Here is a 17,074-nt window from a genome sequence, read left to right as displayed (position 1 = left end):
GCTCCTTGAACCAACAGGGCAGCGGTGCCGGAATAGTTTTGCACGGCCCGAGCGGCATGAAACTGGAATACGCGCTACGCTTTGAGTTTGAGGCGTCTAACAATGAAGCAGAATACGAGGTGTTGATAGCCGGACTAGCCTTAGCCAGAGAAGTAAAAGCCAAGCACATCGTTATCTGCAGCGACTCCCAGCTCGTGGTCAACCAGGTCACGGGCGAGTATGAAGCTCGCGAGCCGACCATGGTCGCCTATTTAGCCAAAGTCAGAGAGGCCCTGCTCAACTTCCAGTCACACTTCATCAGACAAATCCCTAGGTCGGAGAACGCCGAGGCCGATGCCTTGTCCATGTTAGCCAGCACTAGCGACATCACCATGAGAACCGTGTACATAGAGGACCTGTCTCGACCTAGCATTCTCGAGGGGGGCAGAGGAGGTCGCTCCCGTCGTTCAAGCAGAGCCGAGCTGGATTGACCCACTCATGAACTTCTTGTTACACGGGACCCTCCATGCAGAGCGCAATGCAACCAGAAGGATGCAACGTCAAGCAGCTAAATACGTCATGATAGACGAGCGGCTATACAGGAGATCCTACACACTCCCCTACCTGCGTTGCTTGCGACCTTCTGAAGCCGAACTTGTACTTCGCAACACCCATGAGGGCCTGTGTGGCGGACACTTGGAGGGCAGGGCCCTTGCCCAGAAAGCACTTCGACAATGATACTATTGGCCAACGATGAAGACAGATGCCATCGAACTCGTTAGAAAAATGTGATAAATGCCAGAGACATGCCAATGTTCACCACCAACCCGCTGCCGACCTCAAATACCTCACCAGTCCGTGGCTCTTTGCACAGTGGGGCATTGATCTACTTGGACCATTCCCACCAGCAACGGGTGGAAGGAAGTTCTTAGTGGTAGTAGTGGACTATTTTACCAAGTGGGTAGAAGCCGAACCCCTCGTAACAATAACAACCCGAAATGTCCAAAACTTCTTTTGGAAGAACATCATATGCCGCTTTGGATTACCTCGAGTATTGATCTCCGACAACGGCAAATAGTTCGAGGACATCAAATTTCAAGACTGGTGCCGAGACATGGGGATCCAACAGAACTTTACTTCAGTCGTGCACCCTCAGGCAAATGGCCAGGCAAAAGTCACGAACAGAACCATCCTCCGCGGACTAAAGGCACGGCTGGACCGAGCTAAAGGATTGTGGGCAGATGAACTACCCAATGTCCTATGGGCCTACCGGACCACGGAGAAAACCGCCACGGGAGAAACACCCTTCAATCTCACCTACGGCACCGAAGCAGTGATCCCCGTAGAGATCGAAGTACCTACGTTGCGCCTAGAAGCATACAGTGATCAAACAAACGAGGATGAGCTACGCACCAACCTCGACCTACTCGACGAAGTAAGGGATCTCGTGTACATTAGGACCGCAACCTACCAGCAGAGAGTAGCTCGGTACTACAACGCCAGGGTCAAGAAGCGGAACCTCCGCGTTGGCGACCTGGCCCTTCGTAAAGTTATGGTACCTGAACCCGGCACTGGCAAACTCGAGTTCAATTGGAAAGGTCCTTATTGAGTGAAACGAGTGCTCGGGGAAGGAACATACGAGCTCGAGACCCTCGAAGGGAAACAAGTACCTCGAGCATGGAATATTGTCAATTTGAGGCAATATTATTTGTAAGAAGCGAAGTAGGCCATGTGCTACTCCCAAAGCCTAAGGGCCAGAATACCGAGCTAACATGACCTCGGCGCAAGAAGACCCCAATCGCCACTTCGGCTTGGGAGAATCCAAGAGCCGACTACGGGTCCCTCCCTAAGCCTAAGGGCCAAAACACCGAGCTAACAAAGACCCCGGCGTGAAGAAAGACAGCTACCGCAATAGCGAAGGCAAAGTATGAAATATTAAAGGCGTAAGCAGCTCGGGTTTAAACCCCACGAAGCATAGCTCGTCTTGATACGTCGGTCGACCTAAGGGATAACCAACCAATGCTTAGCTCGGGCGTATGTAGTAATCGCTTCGTGGTATGCCGCGGAGGCCCTAAACGTGACCAATAGGGAGAACGCCTACCGAAGAGCTCTACTTTGGGTAGGTAACCTCAATAACCCAAATGATGAGATCGCTTTAGCAAAATAAAAGGAGTTCAACAAACAAATGCGGCAAAGGAAAATAACAATGCAGCAACCGAGCTAAACAGCTCGGGAAAGGTTTGATCATCATGGGGCACTACTGCCCAACTGAAAAAACTGGTGAAAGACCGGGTTTACGGCACCCGGAAGCCACAGAAGCCCAGAGAAATGCCACCTCAAGGATCCACCTCCTCGTCCTCCGGAGAGTCAGGCTCCTCTTCATCTGCTTGGTCTGCTGTCTCGGGGAACAGGCCCTTCATAGTAATGCCGTCGAGGTTAAGCCCGGAGAACTTCTTCCGAACCAGCCACCGACAAAGCTTGAACCCAGAGCGGTACGAACCCGAGCCATACTCCGCCTAGAGGTCATTAAATTCCTGGGAGTCCTTAAAATCCCAGACTGCTCTCTCTCGCTCAGCCTCCACCATCTGGTCAAAGTTTCGGGTCTGGTTCAGAAGAGTGGACTCCAGGTCCCGCACCTGTTGCCTGAGGAGCTCCCTCTCCCCCGCCATCCTCGACGATTCCTCCCTATAGCGTGCGCTCTCTTTAGTAAGCCGAGCGATTTGAGCCTCCTGGTCGTGGACGAGCAGCTCCTGAGACTCGCTCCCCTTGCGGGTGTGATGGAGCTCGCCCCGGATCCGATCGAGCTCGACCTGGAGCTTCTGGTTGGCAGCACGCTGGTCGAAGGCGTCGACGCGATGGATGCGTGTCTGGAGAGCCATGGCATGGATGGCAGAATTTACCTACCGGCGAAAAAAAAAGATCAGAAGACAGCGGAAAAGGGCAAAACAAGAGAGGAAGAAGGAAAAAGGTCACTCACCACCATGCAGTGGGCAGAAGCGAATGCCGAGAGATCCCTGGGCTCCATGTTTCCCCACTGAGCTATCTCGTCATTACTGATCGCCTTCCGACTCCTCCGGTGAGCTACCAGATAATCGTTTACCCCTTCCCAGTTTCCCACTGGGAACCGGGGGTAAGGACGGGGCTGAAGGGGGTTAAAGGGGGCCTCCCCCAGCAGAGAGGGCTCGCTTCCCCTAGGGTTGACCCCGCTAGTCCCCTCAGGAGGGGGTATTGGAATCTCAGGCGGAGGAGGGGGCATCGGAACCTCGGGCGGAGGAGAGGGCAGGACCGACTCGGCAGACCCAAACTCAGTGCTTCCCGAAGGAGGGGTCCGGTCGGGGCACATCCTCTTCACCTGGCGTCTCTGGCTGCCCGAGAGAAGGCGGCGCGAATCGACACTAGACATGATGGCTGCCAAAAGACCACAAGATATCAGTCCAACAGGAAGCAAAATGCATGTGTACACAAGTCACAAGACGTTACACGACCTAAAAGGCCAACCTACCCGGGCTCAAGCCTGCCTGCACGAGCTTCTCCTCGGCCAAGTAGTCCGAGCAAAGGAAGCCTACCGACGCCCAGGACAACATCATTTTCCGAGTCTCAGGGTCCAGCTCGGCCCCGGGGTCCTGGATGGCGCCCCTCCAAGTGGTGGGAAAGGGCCACCCCTCAGGGTTACGGACCACAAAGTAGTCCCACTTCCAGGCGAGGATCCTATTCGGCAGCTCGTACAAGAGCTTGTAGCCGCGACGGGGAGAGAGGTAGTAAAAGCACCTCTCCGGAGGAACCCCAGGAGCAGCATTCTTTATACAAAGGATAGAGGCGAAAATGTCAAGGTCTAAAGGGAGGCAATACTCGTGACATAAGGATATAGTCCCAACCATGTTTCGAACAGCATTGGGGTGAAGCTGGTCTATAGTAACGTTGAAGTGGTTCAGCACCTCCACTATCAAGGGGTGCAGGGGAAGACGCAGGCCAACCTCGAGTTGTTCCTGAAAGATCACTATCTCATTGGGACCATGCTCCCAAGGGAAGTTGCCAGTGGGGAGGCTGTAAACCAGGTCCCCGGGAAGGCGAAAGTAGCGGATCAGAGACCTGAGCCTCTCCGCTGTCATCAAGGAAGGGCCAAAGGTATCAGGCTCCCTCCCCCTGGAAGTGGACGCCATGTCGCCAGAGGCCTCCCGAGCCTCCGGGATATGCTCCCAGGCTCCCCTCGAGCTCGAGGGAGCATCATCATCATCCTGACCATCGCCCCTGTGGTAGGTATGGCGTGGGTACCCAGACATGGCTGACGGCGATCGGGACTCACCAGAGTAGACGGAACGGGGCGGACTGAGAAACTCGATTAGACCAGGCGAAGTACGCAACCTCAGAATTCAAAGCAAGATGGCGTGGACGGAGGTAGGGCCGAGGGGGCTCCCCATTTATAGCCCTCACCCTCTCAAACCGACGGCCCGGATCGAAACAGATCTAGCGGCCCGCAGGCGCCCTGACCGCACGCCTTCTGAAAACCAAAGGCGATTGGCGGCACATCTTCCTCGATTAAGGTAGTCGCATCCGCACGACATTCGGAATTAAAGGCCACCTCAGCACGTTTTCGGAATCCGAGAAGTCGGAGGAGTCAGAAGATCTCTTGATTCCCGCCAATGCATTTATTACGGTCAATCAAGTTTGAATTTCGGTCAAATCAATCCATCGCGCTTCATAAACTCCTCGCGCTAAGGCGGCACTCTTAGCCCGAGGAGTGGGGGGCAATTGATGAAGGATGATTTGACCCAACCTATGAAACGGCGACACGTGGACGCTGACTCAGCGTAAGCGACAGCTCAACATCGTATTCCGGTACGGCTAAGTGATAGGCTCATAAAGCAGCCCGCTACGCGGTGGCAAGGTAAAGGAGAGGCTCGCTACAACGCGAGCTCCAGGTTCCCCGAGCTACCAATAAGGGAATACTCCAAGAATATTTCAGCTCGTGAGCTAGGGAAACCAGCTCGCTCTAGCACTTGGGCAAAAGACTGCCCCAAAGACCAACCTTGATGAGGGTCACCTCGAAGTACCCCAAAGAGCTTGCTGCAAAGTAGCTCGCGCCAAGGATAGCTCGCTACGAGGTAACTTGCGACTGAGTGATGCGACGCTCTCAGGAAGCTTCCATCTGACAAGACCGTACCGAACAGACTACGCTGCGTCTCTCGACTGGCGGCGCAGTCCTTGTTCTTTTGACAGTCTGTGCCCATGTCTCTCGACAGATGGAGGCGTGCCTGCCCCTTTGGGATGTGTCACTCGACCAAGCGGTTCACTGTAACAATCACCTGCGCAGACCTGGCAGGTAACGACTGCGGCAGGAGCCCAGTGGCGGTTATGCCCGATCTCGCAAGAGCGCTCCTATAAAAGCCCCCAGGGCAGAGGAGAAACTCTCTGGGAGACCTCCAATCTCTCGAATATAGTGATAAGCGCGACCTCCACTCTTAGCTTTCATTTTGCCCTCTTTACTTCCATACACAGTACTAACTTAAGCATCGGAGTATTCCCACCGGGCAAACCCCCGGGAATCCTTCCTTTCGTCTTCTCAAGTGCCACTCGTTGCCAACAAGGAGCCTGTCAGCCGCCAGCTAGGAGTGCCCGGATCGTGCCGCATCAATAACCATGCTTCAAAATTTTGATATCAATGGACATGTTGCCATGGAAAGGCAGAAGTTTCAGGATATTTCATTATTTTTTCTAAGATATTTGGAAAATCTAAAGAAATCAAGAAATATTTCTAAAGCATGAAATTTATTAACGGAACTTCATGGAATTGTTAGGAAAAATATAATCTTTTTTCTTTTTCTTTTCAATTATAGTGACTTGGTAGGTTAACCATATCAAGATAGCAAGCCAATCATCCAGTGACTGAATCCCCTTCGTTCTTTTAGGAAAAGATTAAAAAAAACTTCAATGATTTTAACAAAATATTGGGAAGTTTTAATGATATTCTAAAATTTAAATCCTAAATGTATAGTTTATCAATTAAACTTGAATTCTTGCCAATATATTGACAATGAATCAGAGATGTTAGGGAAAGAAATATTCTTGGGATATTTTATATTACCCCTAGTAAAATGGGTTGATTTTTCCAAATCTTGTTGATATTTTAAACCATGTTCATAACCAATCAGCTTTTTTTTTGTTTCTTTTTTAAAACCCCAAAGTTTACTCTTGGTGGAGGGGAAGCTGCCATGTATTTTATCAATCATAAAAAAAAGGTCTACGAAGGGTGGGGGGATGTAAATACCTTTCCCCTCTGAAAACCTATACGAGGAGGATACCTTGAAAACTATAGGACATATAAATATACACCAAAAGGAATTCTCAATAAAATAAAAAAGAAAATTATCTATCCAAATAAAGGGGATACATGTAGCATCTTCTCTATACAAGGGGAAGACGGGATACCCTGAATACTCCAAAGATGATGCTTCCAATACCAAAGAGACCAAGGCACCTCCAAATCCCCATTAGCGGTTTTGCATAAAACTTGAGAATCAGAATAAAGTTTCAACCATTGAATGCCTAGAGACCTGGCCAACTCAAGGCCATCTATCAATGCCAACGCTTCAGCATACAAGTTGCAATGGAACCCATAAAACCTGGCAAAAGCAGCAACAAATTTATTCCCATCACCATGAATAATATCCCCACTACCACTTGGCCTTGGTTTGCCATGAGAAGAACCATAAATATTTAGCTTATACCAGCCCTTCTTAACCAATAAACTCTCATGTGACTTTTCTCTACTGGCCTACTGGGTTATACATGCACAAAGGGTCGCTGTGTATGTCCATCCACCCATTTAAGCGGATTTCATTCTAGTGCAGGTTGATGATGCTTACGTAACAACCTTGAGGTCTGGGGTTCAGTCCGAAGTCCCAACTATATACAAAGCACAGATGAAAGATTTGAATAAAAAAAGAATAAAAGAAAAACTATATGCTGCCAGTTAGTATGTTTCGTTTTTAACTTTTTATCTGAGTACTTAACTCCTAACTATACTATTTATTCCAGCTCCAGGATTACAAACCAATGGCTTTATCTTTGTGCGCATACTAGGAGGTTTCCATGAAATCAGGAATTCGGTGAGAATCTCATTGTGTTACGCCTTGTTAACTATTGGGTATCTCATGTTTGCTGAGAAGTGTTTGATCTTCATGGTCCTTCAGATTTGTGATGTTGTTGTGGTTGCTCGGCTTCTGAATGCTACCTTAGTTATTCCGGAGATTCAATCAACCACGAGTAGCAAGGGAATCAGGTTCTTGTCTTCCTTTACTGTGTCCTTTCCAGAATAGATATCACAATTTCTGCTATTATTATAAGTTTATGTTTGAAAGTTATTAATAATAATTGTACATTTTAATCATTTATAAATTATAATCCCATTGTGCAGTTCTAATTTCAAGAGCTTTGCCTACCTTTACAATGAAGACCAATTCACAGCTGCATTAGTGAAGGATGTTAAAGTTGTGAAAACCCTGCCTAAAAATCTCAAAACAGCAAGAAGGAAAAAAGAGATACCTGTGTTTAGGGTTCCTCACTCAGCTTCTCCAGATTTCTATCTCCACAATGTTCTCCCAGTACTAAAACGGCATTTAGTGATTGAACTTGTTGTGTCAGATGGTGGTTGCTTGCAGGTATTGATTATTGATTTGTTTGTGGCCAAAGCTTATTTTGAAAGATCCATGCTTCATGTCTCAATTGTAGTTACAGTTAACATTTTGGTAATGAACTGGAGGTGACCTGAATTCATTTGGTTCTGTCAGGTTCAGCTGGAAGGTCACACTGATGTTGGCTTTCTACTGAGAATTGTATTCATTGGCTAATGATTTGGCTTTTTGATCAATTTTAGAAAATGATTTTTTATGAGTAACAGTATTGTTAGTTAATGATTTGTTCTGATTCTTTACAGCCTTCTGTTCACGTGGAGTAGCCCCTTTATTGTTCTATGTTCTTGTGTGCCACCATGAAGTGATTGCTGAAAATTTTGTATTTCAGGCTTGACTCACCTAAAAGAAGTCAAACAAATTGACAATCAAGATATCATTGCTGTCTCTTCTTGAATATGGAATGATGCTTATCTAGATGTCATATTGCAAAGAAAATAGAAAGGATAGGCATTTTATGTTTAATTGGTATGTTTGAGTTTATTAGGTTTTTTCGATGAATGGGCTGAAGGAAGTGCAAATATTTAATCTTGATTTTGAGTCTCTGGTGTAGGACTAATAGAACTCCACAAGTGTGAGCTTGTCTAATAGGAGGGTTGTGTGAGGTTGGATGCTGGCATTAAAACTTATGCCAAACTCTTATGATCATGGATCTTGATTTGTATTTTTGTACTGGCCAACCCCATATAGTTTGGACAAGGCTTAAATGATGGTGATATAGGACTAATGGTTTTAATATCATGCTTTTGATACCAAACTGATGTCGGACAGCCATGACCAAGGGTGACTCTAGGAAGGAATTAATTAGCTAGAATAAGGTTTAGGGATGACTTTAGAATTGAAAATAGAGATCAATTAGATTGGACAAAGCTTAAATGATGGTGATATAAGACTAATGGTTTTGATATCAAATTGATGTAGGATTGCGTGCATTTGATACCAAACTGATGTAGGACAGCTATGACCAAGGGTGACTCTAGGAAGGAATTAATTAGCTAGACTAAGGTTTAGGGATGACTTTAAAATTGAAAGTAGAGCTCAATTAGATTGTGAAAGGTCTTGGGCTTAACTACAAGAATTGCAATTTCAGATGGAGTAATTGAGCAAAGGTTATTGCATGAAACAAATATATCAGAGAACCACTAATTTGGATTTATGCTAGAAAGTTTAGAGAGACGAAGAGAGATCTCCATATGGTGTTCATTGATATAGAGAAACTATATGATAGAGTCCCCAGGGAGATTATGTGGTGGGTCTTGGAAAAGAGAGGAGTCCCCAACAGGTATAAATCTAAATATGGATATGTATGAGGGTGTAATAACTAATGTTAGAACACTTGTGGGAGAGGCATCGGATTTTATAGTTTTGATGGGTCTTCACCAAGGTTCTCTTGGCCCTTATTTATTTTTACTGATCATAGATGAATTTACTAAACAGATTGGAGGAGGTCCCATGGTGGATGTTGTTTGCTGATTACATTGTTTTAATGGATGAAACTAATGAAGGATTAAATGCAAAATTAAGTTTATGGACTAATACCCTAGAAACAAGTGGTTTTAAAATAAGTAGAACAGAATATATGATATGTAATTTTAATAAAAATAGGAGTGCAAATGAGGATACACTTAGATTTAGGATTGGAGATCAAGAGATAATGCAATGTGACCTTTTCCGGGTACCTTGGTTTGATAATTTATAACAAGGGAGAGATTGAGGAGGATGTTGCCCATAGAATTAGAAGGGGGATGGGCAAAATGGAGGGGGTGCCTGAAGTCTTATGTGAAGCTAGTCTGGATTCTCAGGGAACTTAACACTGTAGCTGACAGCTTAGCCAAATCTGGAGCCCATAGAGTATCTTTGTTTTCTGATACTTCTTTGCCTCTATAGTTATGTTCCTGCCTTCTAAGGTTCTTGTACACTGTTAACTTTTCTCAGTTAACTTTTAATAAAACTCAGTTAACCTTTCTCAATAAAAAGGCCAGCTATGTTGTATCTTGTATGAAGTAGAATGCGAGGCAGTCGAGTATCTTTGTTTGATAATTTATAACAAGGGAGAGATTAAGGAGGATGTTGCCCATAGAATTAGAAGGGGGATGGGCAAAATGGAGGGGGTGCCTGAAGTCTTATGTGAAGCTAGTCTGGATTCTCAGGGAACTTAACACTGTAGCTGACAGCTTAGCCAAATCTGGAGCCCATAGAGTATCTTTGTTTTCTGATACTTCTTTGCCTCTATAGTTATGTTCCTGCCTTCTAAGGTTCTTGTACACTGTTAACTTTTCTCAGTTAACTTTTAATAAAACTCAGTTAACCTTTCTCAATAAAAAGGCCAGCTATGTTGTATCTTGTATGAAGTAGAATGCTGGGCAGTCGAGAAACAACATATCTGAAAAATGAGTGGCAGAAATGCATATACTAAGATGGATGAGTGGAAAAATTAGAAAGGATAGGGTCTGAAATGAAGCCTATGAGTATCTCCAATAGGTGATAAAGGAGAGAAAGTAGACTAAGATGGTTTGTCACATGCAAAGAAGACCACCAACAGCACTTGTTAGAAGAAGATGTGACACCAATCAAATGTAAGTTGACTTCTGGTGCAGTGATGCTGCTGTCCTAGGCTGCTGCAAACAATCAAAACATGGCCACACTTATTTGAGAGACTCTTAATCTTAACAGTAGGGATGCATGGAAACATGGGAAAAATGACCGGTTTTGTTTGTCCATTGGAACCTGAGCATGACTGCAAAACAATCACAACATGACCACACTTATTTGAGACTCTTAATCTTCACATTATGGACACATGGAAACATGGGAAAAATGGTAAATTTTGGTTGGTCCATTGGAGCCTGAGGATCATTGCAGCAAAATTGAACTTGAAGGACATTGTCTTTATATGAGCTGTGTCTTAATTGATATTAAGGAAATATCTTTTGTTTGCTTCACATAATTATCTCTAATATTTTATTTCATCTTGGTATTGGGTATATGCTATAATCTTATTTGGGCATTCAATGCAAATCTTTAACATCATTTTGAAGTGATGAATTCTTTTATTGAATATGATCAGGCCATTCTTCCACCCCATCTTGAAGAGCACCAGAGGCTGAGATGTAGAGTTGCTTTTCATGCTCTTAGGTTTCGACATGAGGTCCAAGAACTTGCAACTAAAATTCTAAATAGGTTATAAGATACACATTACCTTCTTACTAACTATCCTCTTATTCAATTAACCTTGTACCTTATCTCATATCTATGATTTTTCAGGATACGATTTTCTGGACGACCATATATAGCCTTTTATCCTGGGATTACTAGAGATGCCTTAGCATATCATGGTTGTTCTGAGCTCTTCCAGGTACGTAGTCTGGTCTTTCATGATATAATGGGAGTTCCCAGATCTGCAAAGCTTATTAGTTTCTGTTTTGTGTAAATTGTGTCTCATCTCCAACAGGACGTCCTTACTGAACTCATTCAGCATAGAAGGTCATGGATGATTAAACGTGGGATTGTCAAGGGGAACCTTTCCATTGATTCTGCCAAACAACGTCTTAATGGCTTATGTCCACTGATGCCGGAAGAGGTAAGCTGCTCTGAACTCCTGACAACGTAATTTGAGTGTTGAAGATGAGCCTTATAGCCTAAACTCTATGCATATCCAGTCGGCTCATCAAGTTTGTACATATTGGTTCACATTGCTTGAATAGGCCATTGTCTAAAAATTCAACCAGTCAACTATGACCCCTTAAAGCTATGACTTTTGTCTCCTGGAAACAGAAGGTGATTGTCAGGATTAGGCAATGGGGTCCATAGTTTGGGTGGTCAGATGCTTTTTATTACTTGTTTTCTGGGCTATGCACCACCAAAATGGTGGATTCCTGGTTTAACCATCCAAACCACAGAGTTGCTGGGCCATGTTTTATGTTATAGGGGTTCAGTTAGCATCATTTTTCTTTTCTTTTTTGCAGAGAGCTTCGTGTATCATATGGGTACTCACAGGTTGGCATGTAAACTATAATAAGTTTTTGTTTCCCACAGGTTGGCATTCTTCTTCGTGCATATGGGTATTCATCAGACACAATAATATATGTCTCTGGGGGAGAAGTATTTGGTGGCCAGAGGGTATTGATTCCTCTTCATGCCATGTTTGAGAATGTTGTTGACAGAACATCCCTAAGTACTATCAGTGAATTAAATAGAATTTATGGGCATGAGGTTAGCCTGGTTAGCACTTCTCAGCCTGCCCCACCTATTGAAGAAGAAGCAAAACTTGAAGCATGGAAAACCTCAGGTCCTCGTCCTCGGCCACTGCCACCACCTCCAGCCAGGCCTAAATATCCATACAACATTGAAGGCTGGTGGGGTTGGGTAGCTGAGAGTGATAATGAGCCTGAAAGTACAATTATGGAGTTGAGAATCAATGCTCATAAACTACTATGGGAAGCAGTTGATTATTTGATTTGTATTGAAGCTGATGTTTTCATCCCTGGATTTGATCGGGATGGCAGGGGACGTCCAAATTTTGCAAGCTTGGTAACAGGCCACAGGCTCTATCAGTCAGCTGCATCTAAAACATACAGACCTGACAGGTAAATGCTCTTCTAGATCTTCACTAGTTTCAGATAGTTTTGAATAATGCTGATGGCATAATTAGGAACTGATGAAAGAAATACAACAAAACAATTATTTTTTTTTGAGTTATCCAACAAAACTATTAATGTATGCTTTTGTTAAACTTACAAAAAAAGGGTCATGCGTTAGCCTTAGCCCTGAAAAGCTTTACAAAGAGCCACCCCTACACCCAAAACAGCTTACCAATTGAAAACAAACCCTTCCTTTTAAACAAGTTTAACTCATTCAACATCAATTCCCAATGCATTAGAAAAATTGCATACAAGTGTGAAGGGCCTTTCAACACTATAAAAAATTCTGTGATTCCTTCCCTTCCAAACTGAGCAGAAGATCACTAAAGAATCATAATCCATAACCTTATTCCTTGGGAACCAATAGGACAAATGACCACGATGATAAAACCAAGATTCATAGTATTGGAAACACAAGATGTATCGGTAAAGCAATTTTAAAAGATGTATTGGAAGATAGCCACACTCAACACGAGATGACTGAATACCTTATTCCTCCCACTTGTAGCTTTTATAGCTAGCTTAATGGATAGATAAATTCAACTTTAAATTTGAATATTGCTAAATGTAGCATTGAATAAAGGAGTTAGTTTAAGGAATATAGCATTTAATAAGAGTTATTAAGAGAGCGGGAGTACCATAATAAAAACTGGAATGAATCAGCTGATACATACATAGTATCAGCCTCCATCAGGTTCGTATCAGCCGATACAGATCCAAAACGACCCAATATGGGCGCCTGTATCAGGCTGATACAGACAAAAAGAAACAGAACTCTTGGTTTTGTTGCATTCCACGTACAGGCTCCCACAGAAGCAATATGTATTGGCCAATACGGCCTGATACGTTACGAATTTTAAACCTTGGATAAAACAATTAAAAGGTAATGTAAAATTTAACTAGAAAAACACAAGTGAAATTTATCCTTCCAAAAAATGGAATTTAGGTCCAGGTCAAAGTCCTTTACTTTCTCTTTCTTTTTCTGAAAATCCATTATTGCATTGTGATATGCATTAGTCCATTGGGACATCCAATTTTTTCTTTCTGGGAGTTTTAGTCACATGATATCGGATGCGGGACCATCCTACTAGATGGTTTGGTCCTTCCTTTTTTTGGTTCTCTGTGAATATATTGACCTTGTTTTTTACCATTTTTGAATGACTAATTTGACCGTAAGGTTAGGATCATGCGGTCATAGTGAATTTAAGATTTCTTGATCTACTGGGTAAGCTCTTAATTTGGTCCAAATATACTCTCAAAATTGGCTTAGTTGTGGCAGTTGATCCTCTAAGCCATACTCTTGCTGTTTCCATTTTAACAGTAGGCTGGGACTGTAGACTTCACTGTATTGCATATATCATTCTGTAATAAACTAATAATATCTATATGTAACTTCTGGTCAGCAAATTATTATGTTCTTTGATAGAATACATGTCCAAATCATTTATTCAATTACTGTTGGCTAATATCAGGTAAAAATTTTGCTCCAATGCTTTTGTGAACACAGAAAAGAAGTTGCCAAGCTTTTAGATGAAAACCGGGACCATCTATATCAGGCAAACCAAACTTGGTTGACATCAATACGCAAGCATCTCAACAAAACCTTATTTGACGGACTAACCGAGGCATCCACAAAATTGAAACCACTCTCTTTTCTCTCACATCCAGTCCCAGAATGTTCATGCTGGAGGCATGATAATTTAGAAGAATCAACTCATGGTAGAGATCTTTCAATTCACGAACTTCAGGCTGCCCTGGGAATAGAATATCGTTGCCCTTCTTGGATGGACAATAAAGTGGTTTCATTGTCACCAAAGGACAAGGCAACTGAAGAGGACCTTGATGAAGATATTGTGTCGGGAATGTTTTTTCGGCATGGCAATGGTGACCATGGAATTGGTGGGGGAGAAACAAATACCAAAGAAGAAACCCAAATGGAGGATCAAGAAGAACTTGATGGTGGAGAAAGATAATATCTTAAATGGGTTTCTCAAAGTGTCCATTAAAAAAAAGTAAGTTCCTATAGTGTTAGGCTTTGTTTGCAGCCATGTACATATGGATCGATTTCATTTCCTGGATCAAGAGCCTGGGAAGGTTGGAGATCGTCTGGGTTTTTTATTACAGCAGGTTAGAGAAAGCTGGGTCTAACTTTAGGCCAACCATTCAGTGACTGGGCTGCGGCGCATAGCATTTGCCCAAGTCTGCTCTGCCAAGTCAGCTCAGATAGATATAAAAGCTCTCTTCATTAGTATTGGGCTCTGTAACTTAGTCAAATTTTCTTTGTGGCCTAAGAAAGTTTTGTTGAATTTTCCATAATCAATTTTGTTGTAAGCTTAAATGCCTTTAATGGAAAACACAAATTTTAACCTCTACTTCCCAGTTCCCACGTAGAAGCTAGAAGGTGTAACTTCTATGATTTTTTTTTTTCTTTTTCTTTTTTAAGTAAACATGGACAAGATCTAAAAGAACTGATGAATAGTCAAGATTCTTTCTGGAATAGGCCAAGCTTTAACTGCTACATAAAATCATAACCAATAACCAAAAGGCGAGGGTTACTTTTTTATTTCATGAGCGGTTGCTTTTATTTAGGCAGGTTTCCTTGCATCATGGATTAAAAACAGTCATGTTGGGGTGCCATCATGTAATATATAAATAAAGTCTCAATACTTGTACAATTTATTTTTTGTGTTTGTTGAAGATGACATGGTATCATCATTGATACTTTGGGTTTCACACCAGATCAGAGATAAAGGTTGGGTGAATCTTGTAAACCTCCACAGTAAAAGAATTAATTAAGTAGTCTCGATCTAATCATTTATGATTAACTAACTAAATCGACCACCACTTGCTACGAATTAAAATTAATCCACCTTTGGGAGATGTAGCTTATGGAGTTTCCACTTTCTGGACGTTCATTTGTTGGTAGATGGAGGGTTGGGCGGCGACAGAGTTGGTTAATTGGAAAATAGGAAAGTGATTAATTCAAAGTTCTTTTTCGGTAAACTATGGGTCTTACGGTAAATTGATTTTTTTATGGATATTTGTATTAACAAAACTGTTGGGTAAATCTAATGATTGCATTTTAGGGATAAAGATGGTCAAAAGAATACTTACCAAGAAAACACTTCGATCAGAAGAAAAACTTTGTGAGAGAGAAAAGACCATTAGACCAGTAAAGCTCGAACATGAAAATATTGGAAGGTTCATCGATGCCTCGTAATTAGCGTGACATTTTAGATGCTGACAGTATTTTGGCAGATTAATAGTTTTCAGGAAAATACTGCTTCAACACTGCGTCTGTATAGAAATGGTGGGTTAGAGAAAAGTTTCCCGTGATCATGGTCAAAATGAAGACTCCTGCGTGTATCTTCTCTTTTGAAAAATCAAACCCAGGATCCCCGTATCTTGATACCCAAGAAACTTCGTGAATATAAATAAGAGCTGAACGACTAAACTGATAGCACTAGAAACTTTGAAGATTGATCATTCAATTTCATTCTTTGCAATCGAAACGTTGACAAAGTGTGCTGAGAGATTTGGTGTTGATCTTTTCATTACAAGGGTGATAATAAACAAGGAAGATGAGCAAAGATAAGAAGGCGAGGTGGTACTCACCATTGTTAAGATCATTGTCTTCATTTTTCTACAGATACAGAAGCTATGACAATATTGCGAAGGGGCTGAAAACGCCATCGCCTTCTGATCCGGAGGCGATCATGATAGCCGCGGCTAAACATTTCTCTACCGCTCATAAAGTGCGATTAGGCTAGTCTTTTTCCCTCCTGCTAAGGATACTAAAATTTCTGTCCTTCCCATTGTTCTTCATTCTTGTATATACTAAGTACTGGTTCAAGTCTGGGCTTTTGTCTGAAAATTAGTGTCGACAGAAAGCAATAAGCCATTGTTTTAGCTTAATCGAATTCCCCAATAAGACATATTGGATTGGATGTCTAAAATATTTATTAAATTGGATTGGACCTGGTTCATCGGTAATAAATTTATATTGAATTGGGTTAGATAAGTCGATATCCAATCTGTGTCAATGGACTGGTTCAGTTGAAACCAATCTAAATTAAAATGAATTTGAACAGATTAAATGGTCCAGACATTGAATTGGACCAGTCCAAATTAATTAAAAAAATTCATTGGATTGGATTTAACTTAATCCATTTATAATGGATTCACATTAAACTGGATCGGATTGGACCAAATCCAGTCCAATTGACACCCCTACGCATGCGGACCAGTTATTCCAGAGTGCTCTTGGCTCTAATTCCATGCCCAAGCATTATCAGAAGTTCAGAGCTAGAATTACTCTTTACGTTGCATGGGCTACATCCTATGACCAAGAGAGAGAAGTGCTTTTTGGAGCCTAACATCCTTATCACCTTTTCCAGTGGTTATTAGTTTTTCTATCTATTAAGTTACTATTTAATCCCCATCAAGACAAAGAACACTGTAAGCAAAATGGTTAACATAGGCTGCATCTGAGTTCTGACATGCTTTCAGAAAATTAATTCTGATGAATTACTGGAACAAAATATTCTTCAGGACAGGATTTGGAATAAAAAAACTATATTTACATATGCTTATTGTTACCTTACCCATATTGCCCAACCTGTCTAGAGATCGGTTTAAGTGCTTACACTGTTCCCACAGCCTTATACATCGTGCATTGAGAATATCTTTCGTACTTGTATGCTTTCTTGGAGAAATACACTACAGTTTACCGCAGAATTTTGAAATTACAGCCCCCCATAGTCTATT

General features: G+C 42.6%; 1 protein-coding gene across 1 annotated transcript in view; it reads left to right on the top strand.

Annotated features, from left to right (window-relative positions):
• LOC104600114 (O-fucosyltransferase family protein) overlaps positions 1-14,679 on the top strand; it is a 35,832-nt gene extending 21,153 nt beyond the window's left edge. The window contains exons 3-10 of the mRNA XM_010262957.3: positions 7,015-7,085; positions 7,170-7,258; positions 7,394-7,637; positions 10,735-10,847; positions 10,932-11,022; positions 11,119-11,247; positions 11,703-12,253; positions 13,815-14,679. Coding sequence (XP_010261259.1) covers positions 7,015-7,085; positions 7,170-7,258; positions 7,394-7,637; positions 10,735-10,847; positions 10,932-11,022; positions 11,119-11,247; positions 11,703-12,253; positions 13,815-14,280 — 1,754 coding nt within the window. The 3' untranslated portion in view covers positions 14,281-14,679. The remainder of the gene's footprint in view (positions 1-7,014; positions 7,086-7,169; positions 7,259-7,393; positions 7,638-10,734; positions 10,848-10,931; positions 11,023-11,118; positions 11,248-11,702; positions 12,254-13,814) is intronic.
• The last annotated feature ends 2,395 nt before the right edge of the window (positions 14,680-17,074 follow it).

Source organism: Nelumbo nucifera, chromosome 3 (assembly GCF_055504915.1).
Source record: "Nelumbo nucifera cultivar China Antique chromosome 3, China Antique-T2T, whole genome shotgun sequence".
NCBI lineage: Eukaryota > Viridiplantae > Streptophyta > Magnoliopsida > Proteales > Nelumbonaceae > Nelumbo > Nelumbo nucifera.
This window is presented reverse-complemented; position numbering and strand designations above follow the sequence as displayed.